We start from the raw sequence: 18,724 nt of genomic DNA on the forward strand, positions 1-18,724 counted from the left end.
ATCAACATTGTAAAAATGTCCATACTACCCAGAGTGTATACAAATTCAATGCAATCCCCATCAAAATTCCAGTGACATTTTTCTAAGAAATGGAAAAATCTATCCAGACATTTATATGGAATAACAAATGACCACACATAGACAAAGCAATTCTGAACAAAAAAAAAGATGGAAGCATAACATTACCTGACTTTAAACTATACTACAAAGCTATAATAACCAAAACAGCATGGTACTGGCATAAAAACAGACACACTGATCAATGGAATAGAATAGAGAATCCAGAAATCAACCCACATACCTGCAGACATCTGATCTTTGACAAAGGCACCAAGCCTATACACTGGGGAACAGACTGCCTTTTCAGCAAGTGGTGCTGGGATAACTGGATATCAATATGCAGGAGAATAAAACTAGACCCATCCCTCTCACTATATACTAAAATCAACTCAAAATGGAATAAAGAATTAAATATACACCCTAAAACAATAAAACTTATTAAAGAAAACATAAGAGAAACACTTCAGGAAATAGGACTGGACACAGACTTCATGAATATGACCCCAAATGCATAGGCAACCACAGGAAAATAAACAAATGGGATCATATCAAACTAAAAAGCTTCTGCACAGCAAAAGAAACAATTAACAGAGTTAAAAGACAACCAACAGAGTGGGAGAAAATATTTGCAAAATATACATCTGACAAAGGATTAATATCCAGAATATACCAGGAACTCAAACAACTTTACAAGAAAAAAACAAGCAACCCTATTAAAAAAATGGGCAAAAGAGCTAAATAAGCATTTTTCAAAGGAAGATATACGAATGGCCAACAGACATGAAAAAATGCTCAACATCACTCAGCATTCGGGAAGTGCAAATCAAAACCACACTGAGATACCATCTCACCCCAGTTAAGAACGCTAATATCCAAAAGACTGTGAATGATAAATGCTGGTGAGGTTGCGGAGAAAAAGGAGCTCTCATACATTGTTGGTGGGACTGCAAAATGGTGCAGCCTCTATGGAAAATGGTATGGAGGTTCCTCAAACAATTGCAGATAGATCTACCATATGACCCAGCTATCCCACTGCTGGGAAATACCCAGAGGAATGGAAATCATCAAGTCAAAGGTATACCTATTCCCCAATGTTCATTGCAGCACTCTTTACAATAGCTAAGAGTTGGAACCAGCACAAATGTGCATAATCAGATGAATGGATATAGAAAATGTGGTATATCTACACAATGGAATATTACTCTGCTATAAAAAAGAATGAAATACTGCCATTTGCAATGACATGGATGGACCTAGGAGAATTGTATTAAGTGAAACGAGTCAGGCACTGAAAGAGAAATATCACATGTTCTCACTTATTTGTGGGAGCTAAAAATAAATAAATAAATACACAAATAAACCAGCATGGGGGGAGGGAAGAAGACACAACAATTACAATTCCTTGAAGTTGATATGACAAGCAAACAGAAAGGACATTGTTGGGAAGGAGCGGGGAGAGGGAGGTGGAGAGAGGTTTCAGTAATGGGCCACAATAATCAACCACATTGTATATTGACAAAGTAAAATAAAATTTGGAAGAAAAATAAATAAATAAGATTAAAATTTAAAAAAAAAATAGGTAGGGCTTTATAAGCCATAGTGAAGAGTTGGGATTTATCCTAAGGGTGACTAGAGCTATTCAAGGGTTTAAAGCACTTTAAAATGGTGTGGTCTGATTTGTGTTTTTAAAAGATCCCATCAAAAGAATGGATCAGAGGAGACAAGACTTGTCCAGGGACACCAGTTAGGAGGCTACTGCCATCACCTATGTATGGCTTGCTCTAGGGCTGGCAAGGAAGAAGGAGAAATGGATGGATTACACTGATGTTTTGTAAATTGAACCAACAGGTTTTCCTGATGTATTGAATATTCAGGATAACGGAAAGGGAAATCTCAAGGATGAGTCCCTGGTTTTGCTTTGGACATTTCTATGCATGCAGGTGCCATTTACTAGGATGGCAAGACTGGAGGAAGAACAGATTTGGAGGATATAAGACAAACATACCACTTTAGACATGTTAAACTAGATAGGCCTATTAGATACCCAAATAGAGATGTCCATGGGGCAGATTCGAATCCAAGTTTGGAACTCAAAGGAGTGGCCATGAGTGAGATATTAATTTGGAAGTCTAGGCAATGACCTCGGGGGACTCATCTAAGAATTTCTGTGTACATAGACAAGGGGCCTGGAACCAAATATTTAAAATATGAATAGAGAAATGACTTAAGAAGGAACAGCTATTGGAGTGAAAATAAACCCAAAAAGAGAGGGTCATGAAGCCAAGAGAGAATGGGTCAGCTCTGGGGAACGGTGCTGAGAAGCTGAGGAACGTGAAGTCAAAAAGGAGTCAGAAGATATGGCCAAATGGAGGATGTCAGGGGCCAGCAAGATCAATATCCACGGAGTGGAAAGTGCTAGGAGGAGTAATCAGACCATGCAGGATTTAAAAAGAAAACCTAGATACTTGGTTTAAACTGCTTGGAAATATCAGGAAAATTTAACCCAAGTCATAAAAATAAATATAAAAATAAATGCTTTTTTTTGACCCAGCACATCTTTAAGCATGATTTAAAAATCCAATTTAGAAACTGAAAATCAAAGATAATGGGCTTTTCTTTCCGACGCCGGGGGCATATGGCTCTTTCCACATGGATTCCTTTCTTTGTGCTAAAACTCATACTCGGTAGCTAAATGTTTGTATTTGGGCCAATCTCTCCAGGCAAGGGAGCAGACTCAAGTTCAGAGAGCAGCTTCAGCGTACCCTTGCATATCTTTAGGGCCAATAGTTAAGGTGACTTTGAGTGTTTTGTGTGTCTGTGTTGTTTTTACTTTATTTTACAATTGAGGCAAATGTTAAAAAACTAGGAAATTACTTTTTAAAAAAATAATTTTGTGTGCTTATAAGCAATAATACAAAATAATACAAAAAACAATGATAAAACAGCCTCACCTTAATAGCCGTTTGTCATTTAATGGCATTGTTTTTTAAAAACCTTTGTATATTTATTCAATGACAATTTTTTTATTAATGTGGACTGTTTTTAAACTCATCATTCTTAATTCAGTGAGCATGTTTTAAGTTAAATGAAATATTTCTCCAAGTTGCTGAAGAGCCAACTACTTCATTTAATGAATGAGCTCCTAAGAACTCCCTGAAAGAACTTTTTCATGATGAGGAAACAGTATTTGACAGCATATAATTTTTTAGTCAGTAAATTGAAAACCAAATTCAAGTTGATGGTTTTAAAGTATAAAATATTCCTTTGAAAATAGGAATTGATTCCAAAAATCTGAGTTTAATAAAGCTGTTGCATAGCAGAGCTACATTTAAAATTTCATATTCTTGATTTTGTTTTAAGAAGACTACAGAATTCTGTGGAGACCGGTTCCTGATCACTGGCTGAGTGCGGTGCGGGCGCAACAGCGAGGGTTGCTATCCCGTTACCGGTCAGTAAAAAAGACAAAAAGGAAATAAAAAAAAAAGGAGACTACAGAATTCTAAATGTAATAATCCTATGACTTAAATTGTTAGGCTTTGAAAGTACTTTGTTATACAAATCCTTATTGAAAAGCCAGTGATTTGAAAAGTAAGATTTGACATTTACGTTGAAAAGGTAGATTGGAAGAAATAAATGAATCACCACATAAGCTTCAATTTCTGATGGGTTTTCAAAGTAGGTAATTTATTTCCATTCACTGAACATAAATGAAAATCAAAATGTAACAACTCAGGAAAAATAATAAGGATTTTTTTTTTTCCTTTGACCTTCAATGTGTTTTGAGCTCCTACCTGAGTTATTTTCCTATAATTTTTGTGTTTTCAACTCTTGGCAGACTACCATTACCACAAACCAAGAGTTTTTCTTTTCTTTTCTTTTTTTTTTCCTTTTTGTCTTTTTTCATGACCGGTAACGGGATCGCAACCCTCAGTGTCGCGCCCGTACCGCGACCGGCAACGGGATCACAACCCTCGGCGTCGTGCCCGCACCGCGCTCAACCAGTGAGCGGACCGGTCTCCATATGGGATCCGAACCCTCGGTGGGAGTGCCGCCGAGCTCCCAAGCGCCGCACTCTACTGAGTGTGCCACTGGGCTGGCCCAAACCAAGAGTTTTTCTAAAATTAAATTTCTAAGTTAAATTTGTAAACTATAAAACTGTTACTTTGTAATTTTATTTTTTTAATTATGAGGGATCTTCAAAAAGTTCATGAAAAGATTCATATTATCTTTTAATTCTGTTTTTCTGTGAACTTTTTGAAGTAGGCTCATATTTACTGAATTTTATTTTATATGTGGAATTCTATTTCTAACAGTAAGCGAGCTAGCAAGTATTGCTAGATTAAGGAATTGAACTAGTACCCCTGTTATAAGCTAGTCATGTTAGTACATTCCAAAGGACAGGAGATATCTGTTAAGCATTTAAGAAGACCCACAGCGTGAGTGAGTATCTCAGTAATGAACTGAGTCATATGTGGTCTTTTTATGCAACCTGCTGTCCACAGAATACTGGCAGGTGATGGGCATCAATTAAAAATTAAATAGCATAAACAAAAGTAAAAATGTTATTCTTTGTAGGCATATTCCATCTTTAGAACCCTGTAGTTAATTGCATAGATATGTAATTACATGCATGTATTTACATATATGCATGTAATTATATAATGTATATAATTATACATGTACATGTATGTGCACATATGTATAACACATATATTATTACTTATACATATATTTATTTATTTCAGTATTTGTCAAATCTGTTGCATTTGACATTTTACTAGCTGACCATGCCTTCCTTTTTGAATATTTCTTCATTTTTGTGATGCTTTGGCAACATTCTAAAATCTTTATCAGTTTGTTTTTTTTAAATTTCTCTCCATTTCCCAATCTCTTTTATAAGCTGCTTTCCCTACTCTCATTTGTATGTTGATATTTCCCAGGATTCTCTTCTGATTCTGTTCTTTTTATCTCATGGTTTAAACAGGAACCCACATTTAAAACAAACAAACAAACAAACAAACAAACCTCCCAGGTCCAAATTTCCAGCCCAGTTGCCTTGACTGGGCTCAAAACTCATGTATCCAACTGTCACTGGGATGTCGCACAGATGACTTTCTACATCCCATTCAAAATTCATTTTTGTATCTGTATCTCCTATATCAGTGAATGACATTATCATCCACTTATTTCCTATATCCCAAACCTGGGAACTTTTTTTACCCATGCCCCTGTGCACTTCTTTCTCCTGTCAACTGATACACTCTTATGCACAACCCTTTGGTTGTACTTCCTTAAAATTTTTCAGATGCCACAACCACAAACACCTCCTGACTAATTTTTTGCCTCCACTCTGACCTCACTCTAACGTTCTTTTCCTGTGTTCTTTCATGTCTTTATGTCTTTGCACATGTCACTCACTCTATCTAAAGTCCCTTCTAACCAATTCCTTACCTAATTCCTATTTTTTAAAACTTCAACCAAGAAATTTCTACTTTTTTTTTTCTCATTTTCCATTACTTTCCCATTTTCCTTTTATTTCATGTCTTTCGCTCTTTCTGGCATGGGAGCAAGAGGTTAAGGGGGAAGCTGCAGAGAAGCTTGGATTTGGGTGAGCACCCGAGAACTCCAGATGATGGGGGAGAGAAAGCCAGGTAGAGGCACACAGGTGGTGTCTGAGGAACCAGGGCACCTTGGAGAAATATCTGGAGCATGGATTATGAGATGATCCTGGAACATCGTGTTGGGTAAAGAAGTACTCAAAAAATTATGGGGACCTGCCAGAAAGACTCAGGAGCTACCCTGAAGGGATGCTTCTAGACAAATCTGGGACAATTTGAGCATAACTATGAATAATGACTGTAAGAGCCTAAAAGCTGTTAATAAAATAGTAATCCGTGAGTCTATACTTGTTTGAGTGAATGAATGAATGAATGAATGAATAAAATGAAGGAGAAGGGAAAGCTCATCCTTACAGTAGTACACTAACTAAATAATGTAGAAAGAATGATGGAACTAGGAAATCACCACTGGTAGCCGTCATAGTGGTAGTTGATTCCAGTGGGAGTTATCAATGGAGGTTAAGACAGGTGGATCAGGTTTGAAGAGAAGCAAGTCATGGAGGGTAATCTTGGAGTCTATTCCCACAGATACTAATCAATTACTAATCAAAGGGAAAATACTGACCTTATAATAGAGAAAACTGGCAGATACCAACATGACCAGAAGATCAAGGTTAACATCCCAGGTGCTGAGAGAGTTAACATTAGGCACTCTTGATATAATGAATTATGAAAATCAAGTACTAATCTGGGGCATCACTGCCAAAACAAACAAACAAAAAAAAGTGTGACCTGAATTTGGTCCTGAGGAAACATAAAACAGACCCAGATTGAAGGTCATCCTTAGAATGTATGTCCTGTACTCTTTAAAAACTGTCAGGAACATGAAGGAAGAGAGAAGGAGTAAGGAACCGTTCAAAATGAAGTAGACTGGAGAGACATGGCAGCAAAATGCAACGGAATGGAATTCCAGACCAGAAAGGAAAAAGAGACACGTGGAGTCAATTGGCAGCACTGAAAGGCGGCATGTGGATTGGACAGTGGTTGGGGATCAATATTGCTTTCCTGCTTTGGATGGCTGCATGGTGATTAGGCAGGAGAGTGTCCTCATTTGGAGGGAATGACCACTGGAATAGTCAGGAGTGAAATACTATTGGAAACTTGCTCTCACAAGTTTCAGACTAGTTATAATATGTGTGTGTCTGGGTGTGTGTGAGATAGAGAGAGAGAAACAGGTTAACAGTTGGAGAATCTGGGCAAAGGAGATATGTGTGACAGTGGTTTTTTTGCACCACACAACTTTTCTGTCAGTTCAAAATTGTTTCAAAATAAGGAAAAGACATATCTGTTTTAATAACTCAACTAGGATATCAACTCTTCTTAGGAAACATCCTGCCCTCTCTGCCAACAGGCTCCCTCACAAACTGATACTCATCTAACTACTTATCACATTGTGTTTAATGTATTTACTACATTGGAAGTGCCTGGAACAGTGTCAAGCACATAGTAAATGCTTAATAAATGTAAGCTATCAGCGAAATTCCACATGTTCTCACTCATTGGTGGGAGCTAAAAAAAACAAACAAACAAACAAACAAACTAATTCACCCACATACACACACACACACACACAAAAAAAAAAACGGGGGTGGGGGGTGGGGAAGAAGATATAACAACTATACTTCCATGAAGTTGTTACAACAAGCAAACGGAAAGGACATTCTTGGGGGGGAGGGGAGAGAGGGAGGAGGGAGGGAGGTGTCGGTGATGGGCCATAATAATCATATACAGTGTATATTGACAAAATAAAATAAATAAATAAATAAAATTAAAAAAAAATAATAAATAAATTACTAATTTAAATCAGCATAAAAAAATAAATAAATAAAAATAAATGTAAGCTATCATTATTATTTTATTGAGCTCTGATAATTAAAAAAAAAATAAATAAATTACTAATTTAAATCAGCATAAAAAAAATAAATAAATAAAAATAAATGTAAGCTATCATTATTATTTTATTGAGCTCTGATAAAAAACTGAATAGTGTTTGGACTAGTGAAGTATTTCTCAGTGCTCTCTAGAACCTTCTAGGGTGCCCTTACAGATTTCCGGGAGCCTGGGGAGACTGAGGTGGCAGGCATTTTCTGAGAGTGTAGGGGAAATAATTAGAAGTAATTGTAAGGCCAAAGCGTGTGCATAGTGCACCATATGGAAAACAATACTTGGTGAGGAAACTAGACTGAGGAAACCAGTGACACCAGCCCTGGGATCTGAGGCCCCTGCTGGAGGAAAGGACTCTGGGTTCTTCTCATTGAGTCAAGGGGAGCTTGCTTTCTGGATGTGCTTCACCTACTGCTTTGTTAAATGATGGGCTAAAGAGGTTGTTGCGTGGATAATGATTTTATGTGAAAAACATCTGTTCTTTGTTTTCCATGCAGATTGAGCCTTTTTTTGTGAGTGTAGCACTTTATGACCTCAGAGACAGTAGGAAGATATCTGCCGATTTTCACGTGGATCTGAACCACACTGCCGTCAGACAGATGCTCTCGGGAGCACCCATGGCTTTGGAAAATGGCAACATGGACACTGTCACTCCAAGACAATCAGAAGAACCTCATGTCAAGGGGTTTCCAGAGGAATGGCTAAAATTTCCAAAGCAGGTTGCACTTTTGTTTACTCATGATAGAACGGAAAATGCTTGTTTCATTGTTCTTTTCAGTAGACCATGTAAGACGGGCAATTCTTCAAATAAAAATTCCTTTACAGCTGTCTTTTTTTGGAAAAAGTGGCATTTTCTAAGTGTCTTCAATGTGTTTTTTTAGATGCTTATTAGCTGCTTTCTTTGTACATAGGCTGTATTTTCTGTAAGCAATCCACATTCTGAAATTGTTCTGGTGGCCAAAATCGAGAAAGTCCTGATGGGAAACATTGCAAGTGGCGCCGAACCTTATATTAAGAATCCAGACTCTAACAAGGTAATGCATAACTTTACTTATAAATAATTTCAGTTGCTTTCAACAAATAAAGTCACACTGCCTTGCTAAATTATCAAGTTCAATAAATGTATGTCTTGAAATATTTATTTATTAGTGAAATGAATATCTACTAAGAAATTTTTAAAATATGCATCTTTGGTTTATGTTTTTTTGACCCAGCAATTTTTCACTTCTGAGAATATATTGGTAGAAATAAATTTAAATATAGATAAAGCTTTTAACACCAAGGATGAAAGTATTAATAATAAGGAAAAGTTAGGAACAATCTGCATAAAGACAAGTGAATACAGTTTACTAAGACATCAGCCATGCTGATGATGAACTAGGTGAAAAAGTAAGATAGACAAATTGTGCATCAAATTATAACAGCACCTGAGTGAAGAAAGAGAGAGGAAAGGAAAGACTGGACGTGCTTTAAATGGTGGGACTATAGGTAATGCTCTACTTTCTTCTTTTCTGTTTTCTTTAATAATTCTTTTTAATAATCAAATGTGACTCTTAAATAGAAGATAAATATAAATGTTTATATTTTCATGCAAAAGAAATATATTGAGGAAATAATTCATAAGAATTGAATTTGAGCATGTGCCATGATATAGGGCAGAGTTTAACATATTTATGAGTCCCTTAATTCAGGGTTTGGCAAACTATGGTGTGCAAGCCAAACCCACCCTACCAGCTGATTTTGTAAATAAAGTTTCATTTAAACAGTAACACTCATTCATTTCTGGATTGCCTATGGCTGCTTTCCTGATACAGCAACAGAGTTGAAAAGTAGTGACAGAAACCATACAATCTGTGAAGATAAGTATATTTACCATGTGACCCTTTACAGATCAAGTTGGCTGAACTCTACCGTAATGATGAAAAGGAGATACAGTGTAGACTGTTTTGATATTCCAAGACAAGGATATTTTCTATTTTGTACATTTGGAATTTCCAAACTAAAAAGAAAGAAAAATGTTTTATGATAGATTGAACACAGAGGATATCATTTGGTTCTTTATAAAGTAGAATCTGAATAAAATTCAGAATAACTTCTGTGAATTTCAGTGAGTTTTAACACAAGATAATATTAAAAGTATTAGCATTATTTTATATGTACAGTTTGTAAAGTGCCATTCTAACCAATATTTTTATTTTTAATTTTTTAGTACGTACAAAAGATACTGAAATCCAACAGGCAGTTCTGCAGTAAATTGGGGAAATACCGCATGCCATTTGCCTGGGCAGTAAGGTAGGTTGACAATTACAATCAACAAATAAAAATACATTTAAAGTCTACACTGAAAGCTTTAGTTTTGAACAATTTTGTGTTACCTGTTATTTTTAATGTGTGTGCACCCAGAAGAATGCTCATGTAGTTCTCTTTATAAACATCTACAACTCCCCAGACATTCATTTCAGAAGACAAGTTTAGCAAAACAGCTTATAATAGAGGGTCGTGACATGAGTACAGTGTGCATGACCAGGTACACTGTGAGGTCTTGGTAGGTATCAAATCAAAGTTATAACTTGTTTATTTTGTATACTTGCTTTAACGAACTCTTGACATTATGTCAGTCCTGAGAGTCTGGTATGCATACAATTCAGATGGACACAGCTGCATGTTTTCATCTCTGCATAGAGCGCAGGTCTATATATGGACATCCAAATGAAACCAGCAAATTGATCATTTAAACTCTCCTTGATTTTGATACTGATTAGCATAGCCAAATTTATCAGTACCAGTTGACTCTGATAAAAATACTGAGTGCTGTGAACACTGACAGTGGAATCGTCCACCTGGACATATAAGTTCTGCATAAAGAATAAAACTTGCTTTTCAGATCTGCTTAAACATATATTATTATTTTCCTCCTCAATCTCTTTACACCCCTATTAATATAAGAATGTCTTAAAGGAAGAAGAACTTGGCATAGACTCATAGGAAAAAAGGTCAGCAACATACAAACTGAATGAACTAAAAAAGGTTAATTATAACTACATAATAAGATAACCCATTAAGTATTCATTTGAATGTTGATAGCATTGTCCCAAAAGCAGTAACTTTAAAATCCAGAAGGGAGAACCTGTTAGTTATGCCATTTTCAGGACTCACATTTCCCCGTGGTAAGTATATCCAGAGTAAAAGCACTGGTATTTGATATAATTTTGAGGTTATTATCTTAAGCTAGGGACAGGTAGCTGCAGGAAGGAGAAATGTGGAAGTTTGGGCAGCAGTAAACCAAGATAGACTCATGCAGTTTTCAGGAATTAGTTTGCCCTAAGGCAGCCCTATAGCAAGAAAGAAAGAGAACAGACCCAGGAGTCCAACGAACATGGTCCACATCAGAACACCTCTTATTGTAACTTTGAACAAGTTTCATCTCCTAGTCTCAGGGTCCCCATCTCTAACATGGAGCTGACGGTACCAGCCCTGTGGAAAGATGTGCAACTTCAGATGCAAAAGCACTTAGTGTAAAGTAGATCATAAATATTACTTTCCTATCTCTACCTACGGGAACAACAAATTCCAGGATGTTCTCTGCATGAAAAAGATATTATTTAGATATACTAAACCCTTTTTGGATGAATTTAATGGTTTTTATTTCTCATAAGCTTCATGAGAAAAGATAACTAGTTATAATTCTCTAATCAAACATTTTTGTATTGTTCGCTCTTAGCTGCCACCAGAAAACCAGTTGAGGCAAACAGATGCATACCATCCCTTGGCAAAAGTGAAATATTCCAATATATTGAAGTGCAATGGTACACACATTTTCTGTTTTAAAATTCCAGCATTGTTCTGAGATTTTATAAGCAGGCATTTTAGAGCCACACAGAGCTGGGTTTGAAATCCTAACTCTGTCCTTTACTAGCCAAGGGAACTTAGGCAAGTTGTTTAAAGTCTGTCTTTACCTCTGTTTTTTAAAAAATCTTCAAAACAGGAATAATAATATCTAATCTATTGTTGCAGGAATTAATGAGCACATATGTGTACCCAATAAAAGATTCATATTATTAGAAGTCATGTTTCTAATATTATTATCACTAAAAGTCACCTGTGGAGATCATATTCACCTCCACAAGTCCTTTTTTCTGGTAAATTTGGGGCAGCGAAGAGTATCATGATGAAAAGAAGTAACAGAATTACTCATTATTGAAAGAAACTGAGAAGTTAAGAGAAAAGTTAACAGTTTTACTTTTATATTGTCTAGTAAAATATGCTGGAAGAAAACTAGTTGAAGTTTCTAGGGAGGCTGACATTATTACTGACCGTTGAAGTAATTATTTCTAGGAAAGCCAACAAAACCACAAGCTCATGCTATATTAATGCCAAATCAGTGGTGTGGTTGTAGGTTAGGAAACTGTATATACCACCAATTTGTGTATATAAATATATAATTTACATTTACATGAATTTCTCTGGCAACTGAGAAAAGTGGTTAGCAGTACAGTTTGAAAGATTTCATGTTAAACCTCTTGGATTATCTAACTGCAAAAAGTACACGATCCAGCCAAAGACCATTTAATTTCCCCTTCACGATGCTCAAACTGCTTGAAATAAATGTAGATATCATGAGAGGAAGGCTGGTTGTTCCCCAGGTCATTTGACATAAGCTTCCTGACATCCTTCAGTACTTGACTGATACTGCTGATTCTGCGGCTACTTTTCCTTCTGTTATATTTTCCAGATTGTAGTTGTTTCATGGTGTACCTTTGAGTGTTCCCTAAAACATTTTGGCCCTTAAAAATCAACTGTCATTCAAAGAGTAGAACTGAAAACTTAGCTTATTATGACCATAATTTTAGCCAAATCTAATCATCCCACCCACTGCAATACACACGGATGCTCCTCACTGAGAACAACATTATATTTGAAATTAATTTGGTGGTGTCATATTTGGTACCAGCTCTAGTCCCATTTTATAGTGAAAAGGTTATCCTTGGGGTAGTCTAGAGAACACATGCAGATGGCTACTTAGGATATTTTGCAATCATTGATTTGAAAGAAAGTTGACCCTTACAAATGTGTCATGCTGTAAATGGAACTCTTTTCATGCATAGCACCCCCAGAATCGCATGTACCTAAATCCATGCCAAGATTCTTTCATGTTTTCTTTTACTCTGTCTCATTTGATATTCTAAATGGACCAGCACACAACACTAAATTTTCTTTAAAATTAAACAAGACTAAAATAAGAATGTCATTCTCGTAGCTATGCATTTGTAGAAGGCACACAGCGCAACTGTATCTAAGGCTCCCATCTTGATAACAGCATCCCCAACAAATGGTTGTCCAGCCTCTGTTTGGATCCTTCTGGGGACAAACACCTGCATGCATCCCACAGTGATTTCTTCAGTCTGTCTTGTTATAGCTCTAAAGAGTAAATAATTTACTTTTTAAAAATAATCTTAAACTACCTAACAACCATATTTTTGTTTTATCTTCCATAGCCACAACAACAAAAAAAAATATCAGGAACACCTTAAGCTTTTCCTGTAAGCTAAACACACATGCCCTTTGATCAGACCCCAAATGTCATGGTTCTGAGACCCTCACAACATACTGATCATTGTTGAACTGTGGCAGTTGGAACGAGGCACAATGTTCCAGCCATCCCGAAACCATCTGTGCAAATGAGTCAGCTCTTGTTTCTCTTGTCAGTCAGTGTATTGAGCAAGAACAGGTTGTGTGGCGCTGTGAGCACATCTTCTCCCATGGTGTTGAGCTCTTCATTCGCTTTCTAACGAATATCCAGTATAAGTAAACGATTTCCAAAATGAGTCACATAGCTTGCATCTATCAATATGTTTGAAGTCACTGATTAACTAAAAACTGTCACTCGAGCCCAGTTTAATTTCCTCTCATGTTGGGAAATATGTCACACTGGCTTTAACATGTCACAAACTCAACAGCCCTGTACAATATTTAAATAAAAATAGTTTTCAAGTTAAATATCTTTATTCTGTTTCCCCAGTGTTATTTTATAGAAGGATTTCTTATTTTCTCTCAGTCATTACTTAACAGAGAAAAATGAGGAGATGGATTGAAGGCGTTTAAAAATACCATTCTGATAAACTTCTGGCCCATTTTCTATATCATTTTACACAAAAGCTCTATGACCTGGTATCCATTTAAATGGTCACTTCAGCTGGTGTATTGAATTCTTTAGTTAGAAAATGATAAAATATTCTAGTTAAGGCCCTTTATTACAAGACATAGTGTAGAGCTAGGGCTGGGTCTGGAGCTCACAGACCCCTCAATCCCGTTGTCCAGACTGGGTCACAAACCCTTCACACACAGGTCTGCGAGCTAGGTAATCAGAAAAAAAGGTCCTTGGATCCTTGGTTGAAGAAAGAATAGTCTTTATTCAGCACACACACTGCAGAAGAGCTAGGCAGTCTAAAGAGAAACTCAGAAACCAAACTGCTACCAACAAAGTTCAAAGAAAAACTGAGGAGCTGCCAGCAACGTAAACATGCTCTATTTTTAGACACGAGCTCTCTGCCAGCCAGCACTGCTTTCCAAAACTCAAGAACACACACTAGCAACAAACTAGAAAGATACATGGATGTGCATGTACACTAACTCCACCCACACACACAACTTGTTTACAAGGAATGTGCTGCACCACCCCCAACCAGACCTGAGGCAAGGGGACTAGAAAGATACATGGATGTGCATGTACACTAACTCCACCCACACACAACTTGTTTACAAGGAATGTGCTGCACCACCCCCAACCAGACCTGAGGCAAGGGGGCCTCACCAAACTATTCTATTTTCTCACACATAGAAATTCAGCATTTTTCTATCATTGAAGAAAAAGCAATTATGTTTGGGTCTAATTTTTCTTTGACTATCACATTATATGATGAAGTATGAGGAAGAAAAAGCTAGTATTTAAGCATGCTATGGATATGAAGCAAGTATTGCCTGGTATTACTGTATTATTTACACACACACACACAATGCATGATTTTAATTAAGTCTATATAGTTCCAATGAAGTGGATCAAAGAAAGAAATGAATGGCTCAGATTCAAAGTGTTTCCCTTATTTAATACACAAATCTGACTCAGGTGTCTTCCATTTTATCTTTGTCTTCATCCTAAAAGTTTGGACATGGGCACATTTATCTCCACGAAAATATTCAAGAGTCTGTCCCTCTACACTCACATACACAGCCTTATCCCTGTCCCACTACTCGTAAATCCTAATGGTGCCACCCAAATGGAAGTGACCCTGTCTTACCCAGGTTTAGGGTATCCTGAAGAAATAACTAAAAAGAATGACATGTATTGCTATTACTCTCCACTCCCCTAATACCCAAACGTTTTGATATAAGTTATTAAATGTGACACATCATAAAAAAAGTGTTGTAATATGGACTGCTGTCACTTTAAATACAAAATTAAAAATAAGAAATTAAAAATAACAAAAATATAGCATGTAATAAAATTTTTGTCTAAAGTGTTTTTGTCTTTTTATTTTGTAAGTTCCTAGAGTTTCTTCTGTTATAAATGGGAAATTTAATTAATTTAATCACCTTAAAATTAACTCTATAAACAGTATTCAAATGCCAACCTGAATAAATATTATTTTCTTTCAGATCAGTATTTAAGGACAACCAGGGAAATGTGGATAGAGACTCAAGATTTTCACCATTGTATAGACAAGAAAGTAGCAAGATTTCAACTGATGACCTAATTAAACTAGTGTCAGATTACAGAAGGTACGATTTTTTGGGATATTCTTGAAATTAACATAAATAAGGTACATCAGTTTGTTATCTCTCCATAAACAATACCCAATAACCTGATTCTCAAATGTCCAAACTCCTCCAGAAAGCAGATGCTTTTCAGGTCTGTTCACATAAGCCCAAATGATGCCACAAAAGTACATTTGTCAGAATTATATGGTAGGATCATGAAACATTAAACTGTGTCAGTCGTCTATTGCTGAGTAACAAACCACCCCAAAACTTAGTGGCTTAAAATAACAGCAGTATTGATTTTACTCCTGAAAACAATTTGAGCACAGCTGGGTGAGGAGTTTGTCCCTTCCACACATGACCTTGGCAGGGGGAGGTCACTTTCAATTTGGTTCATTTAATTACTGGCCAGTTGGTGTTGGCTGTTGGCTGGGATCATAGCTGGGTCTGTGAGCAAAAGATCTTGAATTTTCTTCATGGGAGCCTCTCCATGAAATACTGTGACTTCCTCATGGCATGGCAGCTGGGTTCTAAGAGTAAGTGTCCCAAGGAACAGAAAATGACCCCTGCCAGTTTCTTAAGGCCAGGGCCCACAAACTGTCACAGTGCCATTTTTGCCATACTCTACTGTCAAGTTGTCACAGAGCCTGAATACAGAGCCCAGAGTCAAAGGAGGGGGACATAGACACCTCTCAATAGGAGGAGTGTTAAAGAATTGTAGAACCATGTTATAAAAACTCCACAGAAAAATTATATTGCTGTGAATACAATCAATCGCAATATTTATGTCATTCAAATACTTTTAGAAAAGATAGCAGAAATCAGTGCTAAGAGAAGAAAAATATAAAAGCCACAGTTTTTAAATGAATCACCATGCTTCCAACATCTGATGATGATGTCTTTCATTAGAAGTTACTTATCTTAAACTGTTAGTCCCCTAACACACACAGTATTCTTGTACCCTTTCCTAAATATGAACTCTCTGTCTTTCCCATCTAAGAATCAGCAAGCTCCTATCAATTAATTTTGTTTACCCAAAACAAAAATAAAATATTATGAAACAAGCATGATTAATATTTTTTATAGCATCAGTAGATGATATATGTCTATTTAACCAGAAGGGAAGTTTTCCCGATATTCTTTTTTTGGTCTGGAAAAAATACATAAACATTAGAAAGCAAAATAAAAGCAAAAAGTAAAATCTTGGAGGAAGCTCTAAATCAATCTGACTTCTTTGTGATCCTGTAACACTCCTTATATAGGGGCACCTTCCTCCTGTTACTGTCATCAAACATCCTGGCCAAAACTCATACCATAGGCTTCGCAAGGCCACCCCAGCCATTAAATGAAAATCCTCTTTAGCTTTTAGCCAGTGCACGGAAGTATAAGAAGTTGTAATGCTGTGCGGAAGGGAATAGGCAAAAGGTTTTGGGGTGATCTGATATAAACAGGAGAAAACCAAATTACAAAACCCATATTATCAGTGAATAGCAGAGAAAGTTATCACCATGGCTGTTAGGGAGCACCTAGAATACACAAAGCAATACTAACATGAAGTTATTTCACGGAAACCTCACACCTTATGATATTTATTCTCAGTTGCGTGCTGATAAATGTTTAGGAACTGACTCTCCAGGGAAAAAGCTCATTTGTATTCATGGCCAATTAATTTCTGTGGTGTAAGTTCTCCTCCCATTGCTGATTCCAAGCTGCCAAGGGGGCTTCATTGAACTGGGAGGGTGGGAAGAGACGTGCACACCATTATATATCATTTCCACCATACAGTTAGATGTAAATAACCTCACGAGCACTGATAATCTTACAGTTTAATAAAAGAATTAGGAAGTGGTGAATTTTGAGTGCTTAACTCCCTTTGTGTTTAATATAATTTGTTTAATGGTAAATTTATATAGTTTAAGTTTTAGTAATGGCTGTGTTTAACAACTGTCGGGCAAAATTCCTGAAAATTTGACAATCAGCTCTTACAAGGTGGGAAGAACTGGCTCTGATCCACCACTATAATTATTCCACCTTTCAAAGTAGATTCCCTGAGAGGGATGACACTTGAAACTGTTATCAGCAACTACACAATTCTATGAAAAGGAAGATTGGCGAGAAGGTTTTAGTAGAGAGAGAGGGAAGGAAACGTAGGGACTCAGAGGCAGGGAGGGAACGTGGATGCAAGATCAGTGCGGAAGGAGTGTCCGTATGCACTGACAAGCGTGGGAGAAGGCAGAAGAAACAGGACAGGGAAAGGCTCCCTGTCCCCCTTGTTTGTTGGTAAAGAGGAAAAGCACAGGTTGTCCATTTAGCAATTATAGCAAAGACTAACTTAGCTCTCCAACTTCTTAAAAGTCATGTGAATCACTTCAACCAGTTCAAGTACTATTACCTTTTGTTAATGGAAACTATATAATTTGCTTTTTTAATCATTTATATGTGTGAACTGAAGTAGGAGAAAATAAATTTAAAATATTCTTCAGAATATCTGTAACTTGACCTCTCCCTGATTTTTATTTTTATTTGCGAAATCACGTAAATTTTAGTTTACAAAATTAAGCTAACTAAATGAAGTCATTCACAAGATTATTTGGGGTCTACTGTTTACCCTTATCAGAGAGAATTATAGTTGACTGCTTTTTCCTTGAAAATTAGAATAATGCTCTGCGTGTGTGTGTGTGTGTGTGTGTGTGTGTGTGTGTGTGTGTGTGTGTGTGTTTCTATGCTGGCATACTTTCACAGGGCTGACAGGATAAGCAAAACGCAGACCATCCCTGGAAGCCTGGATATTGCTGTTGACAACGTTCCTTTGGAGCATCCAAGTATGATGACAATGTCATGGTTTGGTTTTAGAGTTTTTAATATTTAGTGGGTTTTTGGTTTTGTTTGTTTCTAAAGGTTGATATAAATGGAATTCATTAAGCTATAGAAATTTAGGTGATATTTCTGAATTAAGAGAGAATATGACTATTGCAGAACAAGAAATACATTCAGGATAACCGACAGCGTTCCTTTGGAGCATCCAAGTATGATGACAATGTCATGGTTTGGTTTTAGAGTTTTTAATATTTAGTGGTTTTTTGGTTTTGTTTGTTTCTAAAGGTTGATATAAATGGAATTCATTAAGCTATAGAAATTTAGATGATATTTCTGAATTAAGAGAGAATATGACTATTGCAGAACAAGAAATACATTCAGGATAACCTTACATTTATCTGGTATGCACCATGCACCCAGCAAGAAACTAAATTATATTGTTTAATTTGCAAATTAAATAATATAATTTATTATATTATGTCATAGTACATTATAATATAATTATAATATGATAATTTTATTATGTTAATATGATAATTGTATTGTATTATCATATTACAATTACATTGTATTCTATATAGAGGGGGTTG

General features: G+C 36.3%; 1 protein-coding gene across 1 annotated transcript in view; it reads left to right on the forward strand.

Moving 5' to 3' along the window:
• Positions 1-18,724, forward strand: part of LOC103600075 (dedicator of cytokinesis protein 10-like) — a gene marked incomplete at its 3' end in the record, with an annotated part of 151,701 nt that overhangs the window by 113,062 nt on the left and 19,915 nt on the right. Inside the window, exons 12-16 of the mRNA XM_008584310.1 lie at positions 8,060-8,281; positions 8,474-8,596; positions 9,772-9,854; positions 15,216-15,338; positions 18,060-18,139. Coding sequence (XP_008582532.1) covers positions 8,060-8,281; positions 8,474-8,596; positions 9,772-9,854; positions 15,216-15,338; positions 18,060-18,139 — 631 coding nt within the window. The remainder of the gene's footprint in view (positions 1-8,059; positions 8,282-8,473; positions 8,597-9,771; positions 9,855-15,215; positions 15,339-18,059; positions 18,140-18,724) is intronic.

The sequence above is a fragment of the Galeopterus variegatus genome, unplaced genomic scaffold, assembly GCF_000696425.1.
Source record: "Galeopterus variegatus unplaced genomic scaffold, G_variegatus-3.0.2 Scaffold3215, whole genome shotgun sequence".
NCBI classification, from domain to species: Eukaryota; Metazoa; Chordata; class Mammalia; order Dermoptera; family Cynocephalidae; genus Galeopterus; species Galeopterus variegatus.